The sequence below is a fragment of the Lepisosteus oculatus genome, chromosome 14 (assembly GCF_040954835.1).
Source record: "Lepisosteus oculatus isolate fLepOcu1 chromosome 14, fLepOcu1.hap2, whole genome shotgun sequence".
Lineage (NCBI taxonomy): Eukaryota > Metazoa > Chordata > Actinopteri > Semionotiformes > Lepisosteidae > Lepisosteus > Lepisosteus oculatus.
Window position 1 is genome coordinate 40,319,521 of NC_090709.1, and position 9,859 is coordinate 40,329,379.

At 56.6% G+C, this 9,859-nt stretch overlaps 1 protein-coding gene across 1 annotated transcript; it reads right to left on the reverse strand.

The window, feature by feature from the left end:
* Positions 1–308: 308 nt before the first annotated feature.
* On the reverse strand, positions 309–9,595 carry LOC138243478 (lysosomal thioesterase PPT2-A-like). Its single transcript, XM_069199100.1, has 8 exons — positions 9,064–9,595; positions 6,561–6,714; positions 5,907–6,002; positions 4,951–5,058; positions 4,460–4,543; positions 4,209–4,293; positions 4,048–4,102; positions 309–2,683 (listed from the first exon to the last, which is right to left on the reverse strand). Exons 1-8 carry the CDS (start codon positions 9,229–9,231, stop codon positions 2,540–2,542), a joined length of 894 nt encoding a protein of 297 aa, XP_069055201.1. The 5' UTR covers positions 9,232–9,595; the 3' UTR covers positions 309–2,539.
* Positions 9,596–9,859: the final 264 nt, after the last annotated feature.

Below are 9,859 nucleotides of genomic sequence, written 5' to 3' on the forward strand. Positions count from 1 at the left end.
ACCCTCAATCAGGGGTGTTCCACCCTGGGGTCATAGGTCACTCAATCAGGGTTGTCCCACTCTGAGAGCCCTGCTCCAGGTTGAATAGGGTCATAGGTCACCCTCAATCAGGGGTGCCCCACCCTGAGAGCCCCGCTCCGGGTTCAATAGGGTCATAGATCACCCTCAATCAGGGGTGTCCCACCCTGGGGTCATAGGTCACCCTCAATCAGGGGCGTCCCACCCCGAGGTCATGGGTCACACTCAGTATCTTGTCTTCCTGTTGGAGTGACCCCCGTTCCCCCCAAAAAACACAACCGGAAACCAGGCACTTTTCCAAAACCTCGTTTTAATGAACAGAGCTCAGAGCCAGGCCGGGAGAGGTGCAGCTCAGTCCGTCTCCCTCCGTAGCTCACTCCTCCTCCTCCACCGCCAGTACAGCATGCCGGCTGGCTCTGGGACCCGTCTCCCCTTTTCAGCTCGGAATTCGGTTATTGCAGAGGAATCCCGAGGGACAGGGGCAAAATACGCAAAACCGCTCGCCGGAAAATACGACACAGGTACAGAGTTCCCTTCTGAGGACACTCACACACTAACACACACACACAGGTACAGTTCCCTTCTGAGGACACTCACACACTGACACACACCGACACACAGGACCAGTTCCCTTCTGAGGACACACACACACACACACCCACACACAGGTACAGTTCCCTTCTGAGTACACTGACACACACTGACACACACACAGGTACAGTTCCTTCTGATGACGCGGAACACCAAGAGACACACACTGACACACACACAGGTACAGTTCCTTCTGATGACGCGGAACACCAAGAGACACACACTGACACACACAAACACACACTGACACACCCACACAGGTACAGTTCCTTCTGATGACGCGGAACACCAAGAGACACACACTGACACACACAAACACACACTGACACACCCACACAGGTACAGTTCCTTCTGAGGACGTGGAACACAAACACACACACTGACACACACACACTGACACTCAACAGGCGCCTCTGGCTGGGAGCTCAGCGTGGAGAGTGGGAGTGAGCTTCCCTTCGTCCCGAGATCCGGGGTACAAGCCCCGACTCTACCTGCCGAGGGGGTGGGGGTCTGTCAGGGGGGGAAACGCCCTCTTCAGAGCCCCAGTTCAGGGTCACAGGTCACCCTCAATCAGGGGTGTCCCACCCTGGGGTCATAGGTCACCCTCAATTAGGGGTGACCAATCCTGAGAGCCCCAATCCAGGGTCATAGGTCACCCTTAATTTGGGGTGTCCAATCCTGAGAGCCCCAATCCAGGGTCATAGGTCACACTGAATCAGGGGGGTCCCAACATGAGAACCCCAGTCCAGTAAGTACGAAAACAGCGACCTTACTGGTATCCCCCTCTCTATACACACACACACGTGTGAGTTACCCCCAAGTGCACAAGCTGTGTGAAACTACAAATCCAGGCTCTTCTGGGTGAGTGATCAGACCTGCTCAGAAAACGTGCAAATTCCTCCTGTCTGATACCTCCTTCCCCTGCCAGGGCAGAATCCTGCTGAGCTAACAGAGATAATACCCTCAGGCCTGGCCTTGACACTGAGAGAGCACACACAGGCACAGGAGAGACACCCAGCCCAGAGAGCAAACACTTTAAACACACACAGGAGAGACACTCAGAGCAGACAGCACACACACACACACAGGAGAGACACTCAGAGCAGACAGCACACACACAAACAGGAGAGACACTCAGAGCAGAGAGCACACACACACACAGGAGAGACACTCAGAGCAGAGAGCACACACACACACAGGAGAGACACTCAGAGCAGAGAGCACACACACACACAGGAGAGACACTCAGAGCAGAGAGCACACACACACAGGAGAGACACTCAGAGCAGACAGCACACACACACAGAGCAGAGAGCACACACACACAGAGCAGAGAGCACACACACACAGGAGAGACACTCAGAACAGACAGCACACACACACAGAGCAGAGAGCACACACACACAGAGCAGAGAGCACACACACACAGAGCAGAGAGCACACACACACAGGAGAGACACTCAGAGCAGAGAGCACACACACACAGGACACACTCAGAGCAGACAGCACACACACACAGGAGAGACACTCAGAGCAGACAGCACACACACACAGGAGAGACACTCAGAGCAGACAGCACACACACACACAAACGCAGGAGAGGCACTCAGAGCAGAGAGCACACACACACACGAGAGACACTCAGAGCAGACATCACACACACACATAGGAGAGACACTCAGAGCAGACAGCACACACACAGACAGGAGACAGCACACACCCACACTCCGATCGACAATTTCACAACCCACGCAGGTGTGACACACCATATAGAAAACAAAACCGTAGGCGCATACAGAGGCCAAGAAGCACACCACTTCTTCTCGATCGTTACTCTCACATCTGGACAGACGACTGAGCACAGAGGAAAGAGGACACATCCTTACAAAACACGGGTTGTACTGGGCAGTAAGGGTGTGTGTGTGTGTCTCTACGTGAGCCACCTCTCTATACAGCCTGTGAACACTGTCAGGTTGGAGTGCCACTTGGTGTGGTAGACTCCTGGGAAAACACAGACCACCAGGTCACCCCTGGACTGTAGCGTCTGGAGACCAAAAGAGTCCTGTTTGTACACCTGGGAGAGAGAGAGAGAGAGAGAGAGGGGTTAATACACACACACTGGACACTCCAGTACATGAACACTGCACTGAGAGAGAGAGGGGTTCACACACACACACTGACTGGACACTCCAGTACATGAACACTGCACTGAAAGAGAGGGGGGTTCATACAGACACACTGACTGGACACTCCAGTACATGAACACTGCACTGAGAGAGAGAGGGGTTCACACAGACACACTGACTGGACACTCCAGTACATGAACACTGCACTGAGAGAGAGGGGGGTTCATACAGACACACTGACTGGACACTCCAGTACATGAACACTGCACTGAGAGAGAGAGGGGTTCATACAGACACACTGACTGGACACTCCAGTACATGAACACTGCACTGAGAGAGAGAGGGGTTCATACAGACACTGACTGGACACTCCAGTACATGAACACTGCACTGAGAGAGAGAGGGGTTCATACAGACACACTGACTGGACACTCCAGTACATGAACACTGCACTGAGAGAGAGAGGGGTTCATACAGACACTGACTGGACACTCCAGTACATGAACACTGCACTGAGAGAGAGAGGGGTTCATACACACACACTGACTGGACACTCCAGTACATGAACACTGCACTGAGAGAGAGGGGTTCATACACACACACTGACTGGACACTCCAGGACATGAACACTGCACTGAGAGAGAGAGGGGTTCACACACACACACTGACTGGACACTCCAGTACATGAACACTGCACTGAGAGAGAGAGGGGTTCATACACACACACTGACTGGACACTCCAGTACATGAACACTGCACTGAGAGAGAGAGGGGTTCACACAGACACACTGACTGGACACTCCAGTACAGGAACACTGCACTGAGAGAGAGAGGGGTTCATACAGACACACTGACTGGACACTCCAGTACATGAACACTGCACTGAGAGAGAGAGGGGTTCATACACACACACTGACTGGACACTCCAGTACATGAACACTGCACTGAGAGAGAGAGGGGTTCACACAGACACACTGACTGGACACTCCAGTACAGGAACACTGCACTGAGAGAGAGAGGGGTTCATACAGACACACTGACTGGACACTCCAGTACATGAACACTGCACTGAGAGAGAGGGGTTCATACAGACACACTGACTGGACACTCCAGTACATGAACACTGCACTGAGAGAGAGGGACACAATCCGTCAGTAATCAATGCTAAATCTGTTAGTCTGCGTCTACAGTCCGTCTACAGCAGATCAGCACAGGGCTTCCTGACGAGACCTGTCGGAGAACTAACACTCTCGCTGAGGCCCCTGAATCAGCCCCATTAACAAGACCTCCGGGGGTAACAAATCATCCTCACCTGCTGCTCCTTCAGCTCCACCACGGTTTCGTTCTCGTTGTAGAAAGCAAAGTGACTGAGAGGAGGGAAAAGAGAAGAGAAGGAGAGATTAGAGGCAAAACAATAGTACCACCAGTACAGACGAGACAGGATGAACCGAGCGTCCCACACCCCACACCCACCTGGACTGCCAGGGCGTGATGACTCCATCGTCAGGGCCCCCGATCAGAACCAGCTTCTTCAGACGCAGGAAGTTCTTCTTCCACACTGCGGGGGGGGGGAGAGAGAGAGAGGGGGGCTCATGCTGGGGCCCAGGACCGACACCGAGAGAGGCCCGCAGACGGCTCCGTGCCGGATAACCCATCAGGTGGGGGAGGAGGAGAAAGAGGAGGAGGAGGAAGAGGAGGAGGCTGGGCGGGCGGCCCTTCCTTACCTGTGGAGTTGGGGTTGGGGCGCTCGCTGTTGACCACGGCCAGGAAGTCGCTGCTGTTGACATACAGGTCCCTGTGGTGGGGGTCTGGAACAGGCGAAGACGACGTCGGGGTTAGCGTGCGTCCTGAGGCTTGACCGTCTCTCTCTCTCTCTCTCCGTTTACCCCCCCAGGGTCTCGATTTCAATTCCTCTCCCTCCGTCAAACCCCCCCCCACGCCTCCTTCGTTTCGTCCCACGAGGGGAGGGCGGGGGGCTGGAGGTCGATCACACCTGCCTCACCCCTGGAGTGAGCCACCAGACTGGAGTGGAGTGCGACATTGGTGTCAGTGGTGGGATGGCGGCTTCAGCATCGCCCCCCTTAAGAGTGACCGGGGGATACGGGAGTGAGACTGACCCTCGTTGGGACCTCTGTACCCCTCGCGTCACTACCCGAAACGTGATGACGCACAGCAGACAGAAAATGAAGCCCCCACCCCCCACCCCCTCTCTCACCGTTCCAGTAGTTACAGATGGACACTTTCTGGCCCACGGCGCTGTAGCAGAAGCGAAACAGGTTGGATTTCACGAAATGAGGAAACAGGTACTTCAGGTAGTCTGTGTCTGGAGAAAAGAACAGTCGATCACATAAACCGATTGCATTTCGACCAGTTAATTCCACCATTGATTGCTAGCATCAGCCCTGTCACTGCAGATACATCACCTCTGTCAGTGCAGATACAGCGATAACCATCACCCCTGTCACCGCAGATAAAGCTGCTACCATCACCTCTGTCAGTGCAGAGACAGCTACCACCATCACCTCTGTCACCCCAGATACAGCTGCTACCATCACCTCTGTCACCCCAAATAGTTACTACAGTCACCGCAGATAGTTACTACTGTCACCTTTGTCACTACAGATACAGCTACTACCATCACCCCTGTCACAGCAGATACAGCTACTACCATCACCTCTGTCACAGCAGAGACAGCTACCACCATCACCCCTGTCACAGCAGATACAGCTGCTACCATCACCTCTGTCAGTGCAGAGACAGCTACCACCATCACCTCTGTCAGTGCAGATACAGCTGCTACCATCACCTCTGTCACTGCAGATAGTTACTACTGTCACCTTTGTCACTGCAGATACAGCTATAACCATCACCTCGGTCACCGCAGTTACTACTGTCACCTCCGTCACCACAGATAGATACTAGTCACCTGTCACTGCAGACAGCTACTACTATCGCCTCTGTCACCGCAGAGACAGCTACAAACATCACCTCCGTCACCCCAGATAGTTACTACTGTCACCACAGATAGTGACTACCGTCACCTCTGTCCCTGCAGATACAGCTACTACCATCACCTCTGTCACTGCCAGTACTGTCCTACTGCTGCTGGTATTACTGCTCCAGATGGTACTGGCACTGCTGTCGAGAGAGCGAGGGAGAGCAGACCCTGACCTCCGTACTGTCCGGCCTGCGGAGAGGACAGGGAGATGAAGGAGTCGACGTTGTGATCTGGGAGGGTGGAGAGGATCCCCCGACACACCAGCCCCCCTGAGAGAGAAAGAGAGACAAGAGAGCCAGGTGTTGAGACAGTCAAACTGGGAGACAGACCATGCGCTCCTTTAACGAGAGAGAGAGAGAGACAGAGTGAGAGGAGAGGGACTGGAGAGGGACAGAGATGGAGAGGAGACAGGAGAGTGAGAGGAGAGAGACTGGAGAGGGACAGAGAGGGAGAGGAGACAGGAGAGTGAGAGGAAAGAGATAGGAGAGGGACAGAGTGAGAGGAGAGGGACAGCGAGGGAGAGGAGACAGGAGAGTGAGAGGAAAGAGACTGGAGAGAGATAGGAGAGAGACAGAGTGAGAGGAGAGTGGAGAGGGACAGGAGACAGGAGAGTGAGAGGAGAGAGACTGGAGTGGGACAGAGAGGGAGAGGAGAGAGACTGGAGAGGGACAGAGAGGGAGAGGAGACAGGAGAGTGAGAGGGAGTGAGGCGAGAGTGACACACAGAGATACAGATGGCGTTCAGTCCCCCAGTCGAACACCGCCGTGTGCCCCGTAACCTGGCGGGGGTGGAGAGAGAGAGAGAGAGAGGCGGCGAGGCCCCCGTACCCTGAGAGTAGCAGATGAGGTGCACTCCGTCCGCAGCGTTCTGCATGATGGGGTAGATGGCCTCTTTGAACCCTTCCACCTGCTTCCACAGCGGCTGCAGGCTGGCGCTGCGGTCGAACAGGTCGATGACCGTCACGTTGGTGCTGGGATGGGACTGCAGCACGCAGAGAGAGACAGAGAGCAGGGTTAACTGCCCGTCTCGCTGAGGGCCTGTCTCGCTGAGGCAGAAGCAAGTGTGTATCTGTGTGACCCTGTGTGTGTGCGTCTATGAGGCAGTGTGTGCCTGTGCTACTCTGTGTCTGTGAGGCAGTGTGTGCCTGTGCTACTCTGTGTGTGTGTCTGTGAGGCAGTGTGTGCCTGTGCTACTCTGTGTGTGTGTGTGTGTGTGTCTGTGAGGCAGTGTGTTCCTGTGCTACTCTGTGTGTGTCTGTGTGACCCTGTATGTGTGCGTCTATGAGGCAGTGTGTGTGTGTGTGTGTGTGTGTGAGCCAGTGTGTGCCTGTGCTACTCTGTGTGTGTCTATGAGGCTGTGTGTGTGTGCCTGTGCTACTCTGTGTGTGTCTATGAGGCTGTGTGTGTGTGCCTGTGCTACTCTGTGTGTGTGTCTGTGAGGCAGTGTGTGCCTGTGCTACTCTGTGTGTGTGTGTGTGAGGCAGTGTGTTCCTGTGCTACTCTGTGTGTGTCTGTGTGACCCTGTATGTGTGCGTCTATGAGGCAGTGTGTGTGTGTGTGAGCCAGTGTGTGCCTGTGCTACTCTGTGTGTGTCTATGAGGCTGTGTGTGTGTGCCTGTGCTACTCTGTGTGTGTGTCTATGAGGCAGTGTGTGTCTGTGCGACCCTGTGTGTGTGTCTATGAGGCAGTGTGTGTGTCCCTGTCAGTTCTTCTCAAATGACCACAGCTCCAACCAGACCAGCTCTCCGGGTCAGGTGGGGAACTCCTGAGTTTTCTTAAGCACTTTGCAAGGGCCGAAAAGAGGATTTCCCTCCCCCCAAACTTCCCCCTTTTGGGCCGTTTCGTTTTCTAACCGGACAGGCGCCGGCCACCACCAACGCCGCAGGTTTCGGGCCACACAAACAACAACAAAAAAAGATTAAAAAAAAAACCCCGCCGTTAACGGCATCTTCCTTTCCGTTTTCGCCATCTTTAACGGCTCCCGTCTTACAAAGTGGGGGGCTTTGAGTGGAGTGCCCAGAAAAGACGCTATATAAGTGTAATTTATTATTATTATTATTTTTATTATTATAAAACGGCGCAAACGGTGAGAAAACGAAACCGGCCCAACGGTCGGGCCCGCGCCGGTTCAAACGGCCCGCCCGGGCTCCTCGCGCCGCGGCGGTTGGAGGCGGAGAGACGAGGAGAGGAGGAGAGGAGGAGGAGGAGGAGGAGGGGGGACGAGGTTAATGGCGTTTAAAATAAAAAGAAAACAAACAAAGTTTACGACGGGGAGGGCGTGACGGGCGTTGGCAGGAGGGGAGCTCGCATTACGCTTATCGCAGCGGTTTGCCGCGGGGGAGGCGGCCTCGCCGGCTCAAAGGGCCGTGTTGACCGCAGCCGGCCAGCCGCCGTGTCGCAACGGCCATTAGGAAACGCTTAACACGCCGCAGGCACACGGGAGGGGGGCTACAGCGCCCTGGGCCGAAACTCGCCTCCCGTCTCCGACTCCTCTCCCCCTGTGCCTCCTGTCCTCCCGTCTCTGACTCCTCTCCCCCTCCTGTCCTCCTGTCTCTGACTCCTCTCCCCCTGCCCCCCCTCCTGTCCTCCTGTCTCTGACTCCTCTCCCCCTGCCCCCCCTCCTGTCCTCCTGTCTCTGACTCCTCTCCCCCTGCCCCCTCTCCTGTCCTCCTGTCTCTGACTCCTCTCCCCCTGCCCCCTCTCCTGTCCTCCTGTCTCTGACTCCTCTCCCCCTGCCCCCCCTCCTGTCCTCCCGTCTCTGACTCCTCTCCCCCTGCCCCCCCTCCTGTCCTCCCGTCTCTGACTCCTCTCCCCCTGCCCCCCCTCCTGTCCTCCTGTCTCTGACTCCTCTCCCCCTGCCCCCACTCCTGTCCTCCCGTCTCCGACTCCTCTCCCTGTGCCACCTCCTGTCTCTGACTCCTCTCCCCCTGCCGCCTCCTCCTGTCCTCCCATCTCTGACTCCTCTCCCCCTGCCCCCTCTCCTGTCCTCCAGTCCCTGACTCCTCTCCCACTGTGTTCCCTCCTGTCCTCCAGTCTCTGACTCCTCTCCCCCTGCCCCCTCTCCTGTCCTCCTGTCTCTGACTCCTCTCCCCCTGCCCCCCCTCCTGTCCTCCCATCTCTGACTCCTCTCCCCCTGCCCCCCTCCTGTCCTCCCGTCTCTGACTCCTCTCCCCCTGTGCCCCCTCCTGTCCTCCAGTCTCTGACTCCTCTCCCCCTGTCCCCTCTCTTGTTCTCCCATCTCTGACTCCTCTCCCCCTGTCCTCCTATTCCTTTCTCTTCTCTAACTCCTCTCCTCCTGTCCCCCCCCCCCCGGTCCCGTGTCTCCTCTCACCTGGTTGATGAAGCCCAGCAGGGTCAGGAAGTCCAGCGAGCTGTCGAACAGCCCGTGCACGATCACCACGGGCTTGTAGCCGAGCGCCGAGCCCAGCAGGCAGGCGGCCAGCAGGGGCAGCCAGGGGCGCCAGGGCCGCCGGGACCCCCCGGCTCCGGCTCCGCGCATCGCCCCCTGTCTCACCCGAGGGCCACCATGCGAGGACAGGCGGAGCGACCCGAAGCCCCCTCACGGGCTCAGCGCTGCCATTCCCCCGTGAAAACAAAACCAAACAAAACACCAGCGCTCTCGCCCTCTCTCCGTCTGTCTGCGCGCCAGCAGAAATAGGAAACCACAGCGGCCCCCGGGCGACCTGCTTCACAAGACGCCGTGAGAGGCGAGGGGCGGCTTCTTCTCCGCTTTTCTCCGCCGCACAAGCTCCGCTGTCCCCCCCAGCGCAGACGGTAGTCACAGAAGTGCAAACACTCCGGGCTGCTGCTGCTGTCTGTCTCTCTCTCGCCGGCCGGCCCTCCTCCTCCTCCTTCCGAGATGCGCGCCCGTGACGTCACGTCCGCTCTGCCCGGGGTGTCCGTCGCGCTGTCTCTCTCTCTCCTCCTCCTCCTCCTCCTGCTGCTTCTTCTTCTTCAGCCGAGCCCCGCGATAAAGGCAGGAGGGAGAGTCCTCGCCCCCGATCGATTTTCTCTCCGCTCCCTCCGGCGAGAGCCGACCAAGCCGGAGAACCCGTTGTGTTGGTGTTGTTGTTGTTGTTGTTTGTGTTGTTCCGCGGGTCGCCGAGGAGGAGATGGCGAAGATAAAC

What these genes read in the sequence shown, in the direction of transcription:
- LOC138243478 (XM_069199100.1), bottom strand. Translation starts at nt 9,231, where the DNA reads ATGCGCGGAGCCGGAGCCGGGGGGTCCCGGCGGCCCTGGCGCCCCTGG. An exon ending in CCTCATCTGCTACTCTCAGG is followed by an intron (nt 6,003 to 6,560) that starts GTACGGGGGCCT and finishes TTTCTCTCTCAG; the next exon opens with GGGGGCTGGTGTGTCGGGGG. An exon ending in GCAGGCCGGACAGTACGGAG is followed by an intron (nt 5,059 to 5,906) that starts GTCAGGGTCTGC and finishes TCTTTTCTCCAG; the next exon opens with ACACAGACTACCTGAAGTAC.